The sequence below is a fragment of the Pseudophryne corroboree genome, chromosome 3 (genome assembly GCF_028390025.1).
Source record: "Pseudophryne corroboree isolate aPseCor3 chromosome 3, aPseCor3.hap2, whole genome shotgun sequence".
In the NCBI taxonomy this organism is placed as follows: domain Eukaryota; kingdom Metazoa; phylum Chordata; class Amphibia; order Anura; family Myobatrachidae; genus Pseudophryne; species Pseudophryne corroboree.
Window position 1 is genome coordinate 378,144,004 of NC_086446.1, and position 16,045 is coordinate 378,160,048.

Consider the following 16,045-nt stretch of genomic DNA (forward strand, 5'->3'; position numbering starts at 1 on the left):
AATCGATGGATTGGGTGTACATACAGTACTGCAAGATAGTCCTTCCAATCCGCCTCAGGACAATATATTGGACAATAGATGTTATGGTGTGTACCTAGCTTAAGACTAAAGCTAAATACACAGTAGCAGATATTTTTGGTTGGACGGACAATTGGGTGATTATTCGCCTAGAGGGGGGTTCCGATATCTGTGCTTTTTTATCCCCTGAAAAATCGCCTATTTTCCATTGAAATCACAATAAATCTGGTGATAAAAAAAATAGGCCTCAACCACAGGCTACTCGATATACCCACCTGTACATATGGTCAGATTATTGAAAATGCAAAAACACTGGACGATGTGTGGAGATTGTGGCCAAGATCTTTGCTTTGGAACAACAGATCGAAAATCGATCGTTATTGTTTATGTCCAAGATTTTCCAGTGGCGAAAAGCAGAAACAATCCCTCACTCAGACCTGATCACTGCCTGAAATCACAAAATGGACGATTATCGAATGACTGCGCATGCATACGGATCGCAATGTGCAGGCGCAAGGCCAAACTGCGAAAAAAACCTGCGTCTTTTTTGATCGATAGGCGTACGCAGATTCATTGACAGGAAGCAAACGTTTGGGGATAATTAGGAGTTTTCTCTGAGTGTCCGGAAAAATGCAAGCCTTTTTTAAGGAGGGTATGTGATGTCAGTTTCGGCCCGATCAGCCTGTTTTTTTCGCACCATTGGAGTAAGGCCTGGGCTACGCACAGACTGGAAAAATAATTTGATAGTTGCAAACGGATTGCAGCTGACCAGCGTTTGTAAAGCTTTTCGCACGGCGTACGCAGACTTGCACGGGGCAGATTTTCACTGTGGCTGGGCGTCGACTATCCGATCGCAAAGCTCTGCAAATTTGCAGAGGTGCGATCAGGACTGAATTAGGCCCATTATACAGTAAATTTGGCCTGTATCCTGATTATTGGCAAATCGGCCCAATAATTCTATAGTGTGTACTTAGCTTAAGAGGTTTATTAATAAACATTGGCATTGCTACCCCAAAATGTAATATTACATATGGAGATTTGGGATGCTTATGCTTAACTTTTTATCAATCCATGGCTGCTTTGGAGCCCCAGAGAAATCCCTGCTCCACTAGAGGAACTTTGTTAACCTTGAGGTGATACATTGTGTGTATGACTTAGCTTCCGCAATGGATCTAATAGTAGTTTCACCCTTACAAGTAAGTATATGCATATAATATGTTCAACACCACAAGAAAGCTGCTTGTGGTTATGTTTTATATCCACGTATCATAGACCAAACACCATTATGTATATCTCTGGATCTCCATCACACTGAAATCATTCCCTCTCCCTAACAGCGTACATCAACATTACTGGAAGTTAATACACTTAATTGCATTTATACTAAAATCATGCTGACTGGCAGTCTCTGTGGGCAGTACATAATGGGTTCTTCACAGACTGGAGTCTATTCTCAATAGAGCAAAGTATTGTTCCTCATCTCCAGCTTCTGCCAATTAGCTATTCTTACCTGCTGTAAGAAGGCCACAAGAGGGCAGTGTCCTTTATCTGCTACACCTACAACTGCGACATCCCCACTAAAATTGGCTATGATTATTAATATGTATAGGTTTAAATGCAAATACATAGATTATCTGTCAGATATTATTTACTGAGATACGTCCACAATGTCACACAAAGTTGTAGATCTCCCACTGACGTATACCTACACTTTTGGTACTACTGCTGAGATGTGTCATATACAGGTTGAGTATCCCATATCCAAATATTCCGAAATACGGAATATTCCGAAATACGGACTTTTTTGTGTGAGAGTGAGATAGTGAAACATTTGTTTTCTGATGGCTCAATGTACACAAACTTTGTTTAATACACAAAGTTATTAAAAATATTGTATTAAATGACCTCCAGGCTGTGTGTATAAGGTGTATATGAAACATAACTGAATTGTGTGAATGTACACACACTTTGTTTAATGCACAAAGTTATAAAAAATATTGTCTAAAATGACTTTCAGGCTGTGTATAAGGTGTATATGACACATAAATGCATTCTGTGCTTAGACTTATGTCCCATCGCCATGATATCTCATTATGGTATGCAATTATTCCTAAATACGGAAAAATCCCATATCCAAAATACCTCTGGTCCCAAGCATTTTGGATAAGGGATACTCAACCTGTATATGGCAGAAGGCAGACATAACCTACAGTTCACAACTATTATTATTATTTTATTATTATTATTATTATTACTACTATCTTTTTATATATAGGGAGTTACGAGTGATCAGTAACACAACATGTATAACTGCATTGTATAACTATAAACACAATTATACAACCACAGGCCAGATAAAGCAGTAGGGGGGAGGTAAAGGGTAGTCTTCAAGAAGTAAGCAATGGTCAGAGTCTATACTAACCAGGACTAAGATTTTCAGCCATAATGAGATCAGCTGACAGCTCTCCTAGTAATGTTATTTCACATTATAGCCCACTCTTACACTATCTCTGTCACTTTATTGCAGCCAGCCCATCTTGCCATTGTCAGCTTTCTGGTGCCAGCATTCAAGAGAGAACTCATTCTGGATCTGGACCTAAACCAGTGAGTAAAAAGATAAAATAAAAAAATACAGCCTTTATCTGATCATACTTCACTCAACAGACAGTTATGTCCTAGGGCAGGCCTGGCCAACCTGTGGCTCTCCACAAGTACCATCATGCCTTGCCACAGTTTTGTTACTGGGGATTGCTAAAACTGTTGCAGGGCATGCTGGTAAGTGTAGTTTTACAACAGCTGGAGAGCCACAGGTTGGCAAGTCCTGTCCTAGGTAGTTCTTATTATTTATCCACTGGATAGACAGGATCAGAGTATGCACATATAATGATCATTGAGCCTTATGTGGAAAATTACAACCTGTACACACAGATTTCTTTAAAAAATGTTACAGAGTGTACATGTACAGGAGAAAGTAGAACAATTGTCAATGTTCTCCCTTCCATGCGTTCTATAATGAAGCCTGTGTGACTGTACTATGCATTCCCTTTCTAGGGATCAATGATCCATTCATCCATCAGACATGAAAATACCTCTGCATAAAAAGCACCCATGTGGGCAATTCCTATATCAAGCATTCAACAATTGTACAGTATGACTGCTAATTAACATACAAAATTGTAAAGCGCAACAGAATATGCTGGCGTTATATAAATAACAATAATATTATTATTATTATTATTATTATTATTTTTATTAACTGTAATGATCACGTTTTATCTGTTTTAGATTTTTTTTCTCTTGTATTAGAAATGACTGAAAATATTGTTTCTTTCCTTCCTAGTCATCTTTTGTCATCGGAATATGTGGAAATCCACTACAGCAACCACAGCAATACTCGTGTGTTGGTGAGTGTTCCATTGTGAGACCACTAAGGTTTTCTAGCTTAAACCACCATTTGTGCCGTGTACTTTCAAAGCTTTGGGGTGTTTTTCCACGACACTTCTTTCATCAGCACTATTACATCGGGTGTAGTATGAATTGGTGTGTGAAGGGATCCCGACGCCCAGCATACTGGCACCGGGATCCAGACAGCAGGAATGCCGGCAGTGGGGCGAGCGCAAAAGAGCCCCTTTGTGGGCTCGCTGCGCTCACCACTCTGTGAGCATGGTAGAGCGCCATGCTATTTATTCTCCCTCCAGGGATGTCATGGACACCCCAAGAGGGAGAAAAGTTGTCGGTATACCGGCAGTCGGGATCCCAGCGCCGGGATCCCGACAGCCGGTATAACGAGTGCCACCCATTGCATCTATTAAAATTCTTCCTTGCAACCCTTGGTGTACTCAACAAAGTCCCATTTCTGCAATTACCAGGGACCTCTTGTGAAATGAAAAGATATTTGAGTACCGAGGAGAATTTTTAGAAATGTGAGGTAGCCCTGTAATTGGCCTGGCCATCCATTCAGGATCAGGTTGCCATTCTATCCATCTATTAGATGATTAAATGCACAGCAGTGTGAAAATGGCCACATGGCAAGAGTCATAGGGGAGAAATGTTGTTAGCTTTTCTTACTGGCGGACTTGTGAAAATCTAATCTAAACTTGATCTGATAGGTCTCTGTAGTTACCCTCTGTCTTAACTGTGCTCCTCCCCATATACAATATATTTCCCTCTAATATACATTCTAGGTGATTCAATTTTCTGATGATTTTTTTTTTAATTTCTGTTGATTTGGTAAGTAGATGACGTTATCTGCCTTAATAATAGATAGTGAAGGGCAAAGCAAATAAAACATTTTGGCTTTATAAATATTGTTTAAAATATAATTTTCACTCACTACATATGACGGTACATGTAACTACCATAAACCAATGATAGGTTTGATCAGCCCATTGCAAGATAGTCAAGTAAGAGCAAATGTGTGACTGATATGGCTCACTAATAATAATAATAATTTAAATAAGCCTAATTGTTTTCTCCGTTAGATAAATATTGGATGTTGCACCATCTGTTGTGACATAAGCTAATCTGTAACCATATAACAGCACAAGATAATAGGACATTATACTGTTAACTTACATATATAGTTGGGTGCCAACTATAGACCTCATTCAGCTTGGATCGCTATTGAGACAGAAAGTGAGATTTTCTGAATGCTGCTTCTGCTAAATATCACATGTGAAGAGCCGGAAGGAAAGCAAAAGTCGCCCACCGTGCATTCGCAAATGTGCATACAGTCACATAATTGCGATGCACACGCAGAAATCGAGTACCGTCGACAGTTGTGGTTGACCCAGGGCTACTCAGAATAATGAGAATGCAGTCACACCTGTGCCATGTTTTTAGTCGCAATGCATTGCAACTGATGTCAGATACACGCCCTGAAAACTGCTATGAAACGCCTGCGTTTTTCCAACCACTCCCCACAAACGCCAAACGGACACTTCCTGGCAATCGCTATGTGATCGCACCTTGCTGAGCCTGCAATCGCATTGCAGCTTTGATGCATGCGCAATGCGTAAGCAGTGCATGCCCAGTCATTCAAAAATCAGTTGATTTGAGATTTTGCAGAATTGCAACTGAAGCTGAATAAGACCCTATATATATATATATATATATATATATATATATATATATAGTTGGGCTGGATGCCAGGAACTGGGCTAGAGGCAATGGGGGTAATTCAGAGTTGATCGCAGCAGCAAATTTGTTAGCAGTTGGGCAAAACCATGTGCACTGCAGGGGAGGCAGATATAACATGTGCAGAGAGAGTTAGATTTGGGTGGGGTGTGTTCAATCTGCAATCTAATTTGCAGTGTAAAAATAAAGCAGCCAGTATTTACCCTGCACAGAAACAAAATAACCCACCCAAATCTAACTCTCTCTGCACATGTTATATCTGCCTCCCCTGCAGTGCACATGGTTTTGCCCAGTTGCTATCAAAAATCCTGCTATGATCAACTTGGAATTACCCTCATGGTTTTGCCCAACTGCTAACAAGTTTTCTGCTACGATCAACTCTGAATTAGGCCCAATGTGCACTAAGCTATGCGGTTAGGTTCTTATGCATAGAGTGTATAAGAGTGAAGTAGCTGAATGCACAGGAGAACAGCTGGGTGCAGATGGCACTGAAGATAGAAGAGTATTAGAAGAACTAGAGAGAAGTGTCTAGCTGATGAGACTGGGCTGGTATTGGTATTGTTGACATGCTAGGTCCGGTATTGTGGTCTGAGGTCACAATGCTGGATGCCCGGCTGGGACCGGCTATGCTGAGTGCCAGTCTGTGACCGGCTATTATGGATGCCGGACTGGGACCGGCTATGCTGGGACAGTTTACATTGGACTGGACTTGAACTACATTGGTGGAATACTGAGCTGGACTGGAACCGGATGACTGAACCAGAACGCTGAGCCGGACAGAAACCAGGTGACTGAACCGGACTTGAACCCAGGCTGTAATCGTATTACTAAACTGGACTGGAACCAGAATGCTGAGCCGGACAGGAACCAGATGACTGAAGCGGAATGCTGACTGCAGTGATTAGGCAGGAGCAACTGAGTAGTCTACAGGCTGCAAAAGACCAGTGGCATCTGAGAGATCAACACTGCACTGGCAACTGACTGGTGCTCCAGGAACTCCTTTTATAGGGATTGCTGTCCTCTGATTGGACGCTGCGGTCAGCTGAGCAGAGGCAGCACTTTAGCTGAAAGTGAACAGGTGACTGGATCCAATATGGCGGCGCCCATACTCCGGTTTTGGAGGGGACTCCAGCATGGAGACAGACTGAGCAGCACAATGCTTGGAGACCTGACACTGGCAGAGCCGTCGAATGCTCTGGAACAAATGATAGAGGCAGGAAGCTGAGAGTCTGGTGCATGACATAAACTATACCTGTCTGATAAACAGATAGGAAGGATAAGATTAAATAATTACAGTTATTCAAAGTTGTGCATCATCAGTAAACAGCCAAACGACCGCTATAGTCATGTCGATCGCATCAGGGACATAAGTTTGGGTGTTGCACAATGTTATTTCTCTAACGTCCTAGTGGATGCTGGGGACTCCGATAGGACCATGGGGAATAGCGGCTCCGCAGGAGACTGGGCACAAAGTAAAAGCTTTAGGACTAGCTGGTGTGCACTGGCTCCTCCCCCTATGACCCTCCTCCAAGCCTCAGTAAGATTTTGTGCCCGAACGAGAAGGGTGCAATCTAGGTGGCTCTCCTGAGCTGCTTAGAGTAAAAGTTTAAATAGGTTTTTTATTTTCAGTGAGACCTGCTGGCAACAGGCTCACTGCATCGAGGGACTTAGAGGAGAGAAACGAACTCACCTGCTTGCAGAGTGGATTGGGTTTCTTAGGCTACTGGACATTAGCTCCAGAGGGACGATCACAGGCCCAGCCATGGATGGGTCCCGGAGCCGCGCCGCCGGCCCCCTTACAGATGCTGAAGCAAGAAGAGGTCCATAAATCGGCGGCAGAAGACTTTCCTGTCTTCATAAGGTAGCGCACAGCACTGCAGCTGTGCGCCATTGCTCTCAGCACACTTCACACTCCGGTCACTGAGGGTGCAGGACGCTGGGGGGGGGCGTCCTGGGAAGCAATGAATTTACCTTAGTTGGCGAAAAATACATCACATATAGCTCCTGGGCTATATGGATGTATTTAACCCCTGCCAGTTTTCCAGAGAAAAGCGGGAGAAGAGCCCACCGTGAAGGGGGCGGGGCCTATCTCCTCAGCACACAGCGCCATTTTTCCCACACAGCTCCGCTGGTAGGAAGGCTCCCAGAATCTCCCCTGCATCCTGCAACTACAGAAACAGGGTAAAAAAGAGAGGGGGGCACTTATTTGGCAAAATAACAGATATAAGCAGCTATAAGGGATAGACACTTATTGTAAGGTTGTCCCTATACATATATAGCGCTCTGGTGTGTGCTAGCAAACTCTCCCTCTGTCTCCCCAAAGGGCTAAGTGGGTCCTGTCCTCTATCAGAGCATTCCCTGTGTGTGTGCTGGGTGTCGGTACGTGTGTGTCGACATGTATGAGGAGGAAAATGATGTGGAGGCGGAGCAATTGCCTATAATGGTGATGTCACCCCCTAGGGAGTCGACACCTGAATCAGTGGGTCGACACGGACCCAGACACAGACACTGACTCCAGTGTCGACGGTGAAGAAACAAACGTATTTTCCAGTAGGGCCACACGTTACATGATCACGGCAATGAAGGAGGTTTTGCACATCTCTGATACTGCAAGTACCACAAAAAGGGGTATTATGTGGGGTGTGAAAAAACTACCCGTAGTTTTTCCTGAATCAGATGAATTGAATGAAGTGTGTGATGAAGCGTGGGTTACCCCCGACAGAAAACTGCTAATTTCTAAAAAATTATTGGCACTATATCCCTTCCCACCAGAGGTTAGGGCTCGTTGGGAAACACCCCCTAGGGTGGATAAGGCGCTCACACGCTTATCAAAACAAGTGGCGTTACCGTCTCCAGAAACGGCCGCCCTTAAGGAGCCAGCAGATAGGAGGCTGGAAAATATCCTTAAAAGTATATACACACATACTGGTGTTATACTGCGACCAGCAATCGCCTCAGCCTGGATGTGCAGTGCTGGGGTGGCTTGGTCGGATTCCCTGACTGAAAATATTGATACCCTGGACAGGGACAATATATTATTGACTATAGAGCATTTAAAGGATGCATTCCTATATATGCGAGATGCACAGAGAGACATTTGCACTCTGGCATCAAGAGTAAGTGCGATGTCCATTTCTGCCAGAAGAGGATTATGGACGCGACAGTGGTCAGGGGATGCGGATTCCAAACGGCATATGGAAGTATTGCCGTATAAAGGGGAGGAGTTATTTGGGGGCGGTCTATCGGACCTGGTGGCCACGGCAACGGCTGGGAAATCCACCTTTTTACCCCAAGTCACCTCGCAGCAGAAAAAGATACCGCCTTTTCAGGCTCAGTCCTTTCGTCCCCATAAGGGCAAGCGGGCAAAAGGCCACTCATATCTGCCCCGGGGCAGAGGAAGGGGAAAAAGACTACAACAGACAGCTTCTTCCCACGACCAGAAGCCCTCCCCCACTTCTGCCAAGTCCTCAGCATGACGCTGGGGCCTTACAAGCGGACTCAGGCACGGTGGGGGCCCGTCTCAAGAATTTCAGCGCGCAGTGGGCTCACTCGCAAGTGGACCCTTGGATCCTGCAGGTAGTGTCTCAGGGGTACAAATTGGAATTCGAGACGTCTCCCCCTCGCCGGTTCTTGAAGTCTGCTTTACCAACGTCTACCCCCGACAGGGAGGCGGTATTGGAAGCCATTCACAAGCTGTATTCCCAGCAAGTGATAATCAAGGTACCCCTCCTACAACAGGGAAAGGGGTATTACTCCACGCTGTTTGTGGTACCGAAGCCGGACGGCTCGGTGAGACCCATTTTAAATCTGAAAACCTTGAACACTTACATAAAAAGGTTCAAGTTCAAGATGGAGTCACTCAGAGCAGTGATAGCGAACCTGGAAGAAGGGGACTACATGGTGTCTCTGGACATCAAGGATGCTTACCTCCATGTCCCAATTTGCCCTTCTCACCAAGGGTACCTCAGGTTTGTGGTACAGAACTGTCACTATCAGTTTCAGACGCTGCCGTTTGGATTGTCCACGGCACCCCGGGTCTTTACCAAGGTAATGGCCGAAATGATGATTCTTCTTCGAAGAAAAGGCGTCTTAATTATCCCTTACTTGGACGATCTCCTGATAAGGACACGGTCCAGAGAACAGTTAGAGGTCGGAGTAGCACTATCGCAAATAGTACTACGACAGCACGGATGGATTCTAAATATTCCAAAATCGCAGCTGATTCCGACGACACGTCTGCTGTTCCTAGGGATGATTCTGGACACAGTACAGAAAAAGGTGTTTCTCCCGGAAGAGAAAGCCAGGGAGTTATCCGACCTAGTCAGGAAACTCCTAAGACCAGGCCAGGTGTCAGTGCATCAGTGCACAAGGGTCCTGGGAAAGATGGTGGCTTCTTACGAAGCGATTCCATTCGGCAGATACCACGCAAGAACTTTTCAGTTGGATCTGCTAGACAAATGGTCCGGATCGCATCTTCAAATGCATCAGCGGATAACCCTGTCTCCAAGGACAAGGGTGTCTCTCCTGTGGTGGTTACAGAGGGCTCATCTCCTAGAGGGCCGCAGATTCGGCATTCAGGATTGGGTCCTGGTGACCACGGATGCCAGCCTGAGAGGCTGGGGAGCAGTCACACAGGGAAAAAATTTCCAGGGCTTGTGGTCAAGCATGGAAACGTCACTTCACATAAATATCCTGGAACTAAGGGCCATTTACAATGCCCTAAGTCAGGCAAGGCCTCTGCTTCAGGGTCAGCCAGTATTGATCCAGTCGGACAACATCACGGCAGTCGCCCACGTAAACAGACAGGGCGGCACGAGAAGCAGGAGGGCAATGACGGAAGTGGCAAGGATTCTTCGCTGGGCGGAAAATCATGTGATAGCACTGTCAGCAGTGTTCATTCCGGGAGTGGACAACTGGGAAGCAGACTTCCTCAGCAGACACGATCTTCACCCGGGGGAGTGGGGACTTCACCCGGAAGTCTTCCACATGATTGTAAACCGTTGGGAAAAACCAAAGGTGGACATGATGGCGTCTCGCCTCAACAAAAAACTGGACAGATATTGTTCCAGGTCAAGGGACCCTCAGGCAATAGCTGTGGACGCTCTGGTAACACCGTGGGTGTACCGGTCAGTGTATGTGTTCCCTCCTCTTCCTCTCATACCAAAAGTACTGAGAATCATAAGAAGGAGAGGAGTAAAGACTATACTCGTGGCTCCGGATTGGCCAAGAAGGACTTGGTACCCGGAAATTCAAGAGATGCTCACGGAAGACCCGTGGCCTCTACCTCTAAGACAGGACCTGCTCCAGCAGGGACCATGTCTGTTCCAAGACTTACCGCGGCTGCGTTTGACGGCATGGCGGTTGAACGCCGGATCCTGAAGGAAAAAGGCATTCCGGATGAAGTCATCCCTACCCTGATCAAAGCCAGGAAGGATGTAACCGTACAACATTATCACCGTATTTGGCGTAAATATGTTGCGTGGTGCGAGGCCAGGAAGGCCCCTACGGAGGAATTTCAACTGGGTCGATTCCTGCATTTCCTGCAAACAGGACTGTCTATGGGCCTCAAATTAGGGTCCATTAAGGTTCAAATTTCGGCCCTGTCGATATTCTTCCAAAAAGAACTAGCTTCTGTACCTGAAGTTCAGACGTTTGTCAAGGGAGTACTGCATATACAGCCTCCTTTTGTGCCTCCAGTGGCACCTTGGGATCTCAATGTAGTGTTGGGATTCCTAAAATCACATTGGTTTGAACCACTCACCACTGTGGACTTAAAGTATCTCACTTGGAAAGTGGTAATGCTGTTAGCCCTGGCTTCAGCCAGGCGTGTATCAGAATTGGCGGCTTTATCCTATAAAAGCCCTTACCTAATTTTTCATACAGACAGGGCAGAATTGAGGACTCGTCCTCAATTTCTCCCTAAGGTGGTTTCAGCATTTCACTTAATTCCAAGTTGCTGGACGTAGTCAGGGCCCTGAAAATATATGTTTCCAGGACGGCTGGAGTCAGAAAATCTGACTCGCTGTTTATCCTGTATGCACCCAACAAGCTGGGTGCTCCTGCTTCTAAGCAGACGATTGCTCGTTGGATTTGTAGTACAATTCAGCTTGCACATTCTGTGGCAGGCCTGCCACAGCCAAAATCTATAAAAGCCCATTCCACACGGAAAGTGGGCTCATCTTGGGCGGCTGCCCGAGGGGTCTCGGCTTTACAACTTTGCCGAGCAGCTACTTGGTCAGGGGCAAACACGTTTGCTAAATTCTACAAATTTGATACCCTGGCTGAGGAGGACCTGGAGTTCTCTCATTCGGTGCTGCAGAGTCATCCGCACTCTCCCGCCCGTTTGGGAGCTTTGGTATAATCCCCATGGTCCTTTCGGAGTCCCCAGCATCCACTAGGACGTTAGAGAAAATAAGAATTTACTTACCGATAATTCTATTTCTCATAGTCCGTAGTGGATGCTGGGCGCCCATCCCAAGTGCGGATTGTCTGCATTACTTGTACATAGTTATTGTTACAAAAATCGGGTTATTGTTGTTGTGAGCCATCTTTTCAGAGGCTCCTTCTGTTATCATGCTGTTAACTGGGTTCAGATCACAAGTTGTACGGTGTGATTGGTGTGGCTGGTAATGAGTCTTACCCGGGATTCAAAATCCTTCCTTATTGTGTACGCTCGTCCGGGCACAGTATCCTAACTGAGGCTTGGAGGAGGGTCATAGGGGGAGGAGCCAGTGCACACCAGCTAGTCCTAAAGCTTTTACTTTGTGCCCAGTCTCCTGCGGAGCCGCTATTCCCCATGGTCCTTTCGGAGTCCCCAGCATCCACTACGGACTATGAGAAATAGAATTATCGGTAAGTAAATTCTTATTTTTTTACTCTTTGCCTTGTATTGAATGCTGTCTCTGCCTCTTGTCAGGACCCTGAGGAGCCAGCCAGAAGTTTCAAATTGGCCGCCGCCCTGCCCAAGTCAGCAGCATTGCTGTCAGGGACATGCAGGCAATGGCCAAACGGTATTAGTTCCCTCAGCGCACTGCACTCCACAACACTAATTGCTGCCCCCTTGTGGTGTGCAAAACTGACAAATGTAAATATGTGTACTATAATAAAGTATTTAACAAACATCGGTAAGCTTATGGCCCCCATAAATCTGCGATATATTAGGGCAAAACCCCGATCCCCCAACAGCTGGTGTGGTAGATCGGGAATATTAAATATATTTAAAAATCCAGAACGGGCATTTTTAACATGGTTAATTTCCTTGATCACCTGATGGATTGCTGATCATCGATGTCCGGAGGCTTGGCATTTCCAGCAGGGTCGGAAATTGGGTAATCGCCTCATAGATGTATGGAGACTTTAAGTTTACCACTGCTTGCCCATGTACCACTTACTGTAGGCATTGCCAGATCCCAACCGGGAGAAAGGGTAATGCACATGCACAGATTAGCCGTCGCACATGGTCATTACAGAGCACCCTGTTACCGTCATCCAGTAGTCTGCCAGTAACAGAGAGGAGGACTTAGCTGGAGAGGTATGTAATGTATGTATTGTTAAATACCTACGGCATATTCATTAGTATTACTGCTATATATGTCTTGTTAATAAATGAGGCACTATGGGCAGAATTCAAATGTTATTCCCTCCGGCAGCCACTAGATGGCGTCGAACAGAGCTATTCAAATGTAGCTCCATTCGGGCGCGATCGGCTGCCGGCATCTACATTTCAGCTCGCACCAGCTGGGGGGGGGGCAAGCTGAAATGTGTGAAAAGTGATCCATTTGGGCGCCCAAACGGCACTTATCCTGATCGCGCCCATTAGTTTAGTTGGGTTTAGCTGCTTTATGCACCTAAACCCGCCACTAATGGGCGTGATCAGTGCAATAGGGGACATCAATTGTATATCGCCCCCCCTGCGATCTCCCGTCACTTTAGATGGGAGATTGAGGGCGATAACATTTGAAATCCCCTTATGCAGAAGCGTAACTAAGGAGGGTCGAGCAGGGCACGTGCCCTAGGCGCCTTGGCAGGCCCAGCAGAGGGGGGCGCTGCCGCCGGCCAGGGCATCATGCCCACCCGCCCCCGCTATTGCTCTACCCCTGTCCCCCGTCCCGTTGCAGTATGAGGGGAGGAGAGTGCAGCGCCTCTCCTGCCCCTCAATGTGCTCAGTGTCTGTCTGGTCTCCGGCGGCGGGGCGAGTCTCATTGGTTTGTTAGCCCGTCAGAGCTCGCGGACTGGCTCCTGATTGGCTGCTGGTCCACGAGCTCTGATTGGCTAACAAACTGGCGCCTCATTTAAACTTGCCACCGCCGGATGGGGCAATGTGTATCTGGCACTGTGGGGTAATATGTATCTGGCATTGTGGGGCATTTATGTATCTGGCACTGTGGGACAATGTGTATCTGGCACTATGGGGCAGTGTGTATCTAGCACTATGGGGCAATATGTATCTGGCACTGTGGGGCAATGTGTATCTGGCACTGTGGGGCAATATGTATCTGGCACTGTGGGGCAATGTGTATCTGGCACTGTGGGGCAATGTGTATCTGGCACTGTGGGGCAATGTGTATCTGGCACTGTGGGGCAATGTGTATCTGGCACTGTAGGGCAATGTGTATCTGGCACTGTGGGGTAATGTGTATCTGGCACTGTGGGGTAATGTGTATCTGGCACTGTGTGTACTGTGTAAAAAGGGGTCTCTGCCTGCGTACTGTGTAAAAAGAGGACTCTACCTGCATACTGTGTAAATAGGGAACTCCACTGCCGTAATGTGCAAAAATTGAATAAAGGTTTGCTGAGAGACAACACAAGGGGTAGGTGACAGTGTGCTGAGAGATGACGCAGGGGGAGGTGATAGTGTGCTGAGACGACGCAGGGGTAGGTGATAGTGTGCTGAGAGTCGACACAAGGGGTAGGTGATAGTGTGCTGAGAGACGACGCAGGGGGAGGTGATAGTGTGCTGAGAAACGACACAAGGGGTAGGTGATAGTGTGCTGAGAGACGACACAAGGGGTAGGTGATAGTGTGCTGAGAGTCGACACAAGGGGTAGGTGATAGTGTGCTGAGAGACGACACAAGGGGTAGGTGATAGTGTGCTGAGAGAGGACGCAGGGGGAGGTGATAGTGTGCTGAGAGACGACTCTTCATCTTGCCCTGGGCTCTGAAAACCCTAGTTACGCCTCTGCCCCACTGTATTCAATGTACACGGCTAATGGAATATAGAGGTCTATTTACTAAGCCTTGGATGGAGATAAAGTGTACAGAGATGAAGTACCAGCCAATCAGCAACTACCTGACATGTCACAGGCTGGGTTTGAAAAATGACAGTTAGGAGCTGGTTGGCTGGGACTTAATCTCTGTGCACTTTATTTCCATCTAAGGCTTAGTAAATAGACCCCATAGTATGACATATAATCACATTCATATCTATTAATTTTACTTAACATAAAGAAAAAACGTTGATGATTTTTACTTACAATATAAAGTGTGTTCTCTTGGCGACATACTGTTTTGCGTCATGCAGTTCATGTACTAAGTGGAGAAGTTGCCCAGAACACCCAATCAGCCGTCATTTACCTATCACCACTTGTAAAATTACAGTTAGAAGCTGTTTGGTTGGTATGGGCAACTTCTCCAGTTTTTCTTTGGCAAGATTTGCTACATCTCCTCTGTTTGCTTGATTGGCAACATATTTGGTGGTGTGGACTTGTGGTAATGCTGTGGCATAGATTGGCAAATGTGGGCTATCCAGGGAAAGACAGGAAAACCCTGCAATCAAGACATTTGGCACACACAAGCTCTAAAGTGACCCCTTCCACACAGCACTAAAAGTTCTCCTCACACAGCGCTAAACATTCTCCTCACATAGCGCTAAATGTTCTCCTCACACAGCACTAAACATTCGCCTCACACAGTGCCAAACATTTTCCTCACACAGCACTAAACATTCTCCTCACACAGCACTAAACATTCTCCTCACACAGCACTAAACATTCGCCTCACACAGTGCCAAACATTCTCCTCACACAGCACTAAACATTCTCCTCACACAGTGCCAAACATTCTCCTCACACAGCACTAAACCTTCTCCTCACACAGCACTAAACATTCTCCTCACACAGCACTAAACATTCTCCTCGCACAGTGCTAAACATTCTCCTCGCACAGTGCTAAACATTCTCCTCACACAGTGCTAAACATTCTCCTCACACAGCACTAAACATTCGCCTCACACAGGGCCAAACATTCTCCTCACACAGCACTAAACCTTCTCCTCACACAGCACTAAACATTCTCCTCACACAGCACTAAACATTCTCCTCGCACAGTGCTAAACATTCTCCTCGCACAGTGCTAAACATTCTCCTCACACAGTGCTAAAAGTTCTCCTCACACAGCGCTAAACATTCTCCTCACACAGCACTAAAAGTTCTCCTCACGCAGCGCTAAACATTCTCCTCACACAGCACTAAACATTCTCCTCGCACAGTGCTAAACATTCTCCTCGCACAGTGCTAAACATTCTCCTCGCACAGTGCTAAACATTCTCCTCACACACTGCTAAAAGTTCTCCTCACACAGCGCTAAACATTCTCCTCACACAGCACTAAAAGTTCTCCTCACACAGCGCTAAACATTCTCCTCACACAGCGCTAAACATACTCCTTGCACAGTGCTTAACATTCTCCTCACACAGTGCTAAAAGTTCTCAACAGCACTAAAAGTTCTCCTCACACAGCGCTAAACATTCTCCTCACACAGCACTAAAAGTTCTCACGCAGCGCTAAACATTCTCCTCACACAGCACTAAAAGTTCTCCTCACACAGTGCTAAACATTCTCCTCACACAGTGCTAAACATTCTCCTCACACAGTGCTAAACATTCTCCTCACAC

General features: G+C 46.1%; 1 protein-coding gene across 1 annotated transcript in view; it reads left to right on the top strand.

The window, feature by feature from the left end:
* The first annotated feature begins 1,184 nt into the window (after positions 1-1,184).
* The window catches only part of ADAM11 (ADAM metallopeptidase domain 11), a 110,059-nt gene continuing 95,198 nt past the window's right edge, over positions 1,185-16,045 (top strand). Inside the window, exons 1-3 of the mRNA XM_063963178.1 lie at positions 1,185-1,214; positions 2,546-2,622; positions 3,359-3,422. Of these exons, the coding sequence (XP_063819248.1) occupies positions 1,185-1,214; positions 2,546-2,622; positions 3,359-3,422 (171 nt within the window). The remainder of the gene's footprint in view (positions 1,215-2,545; positions 2,623-3,358; positions 3,423-16,045) is intronic.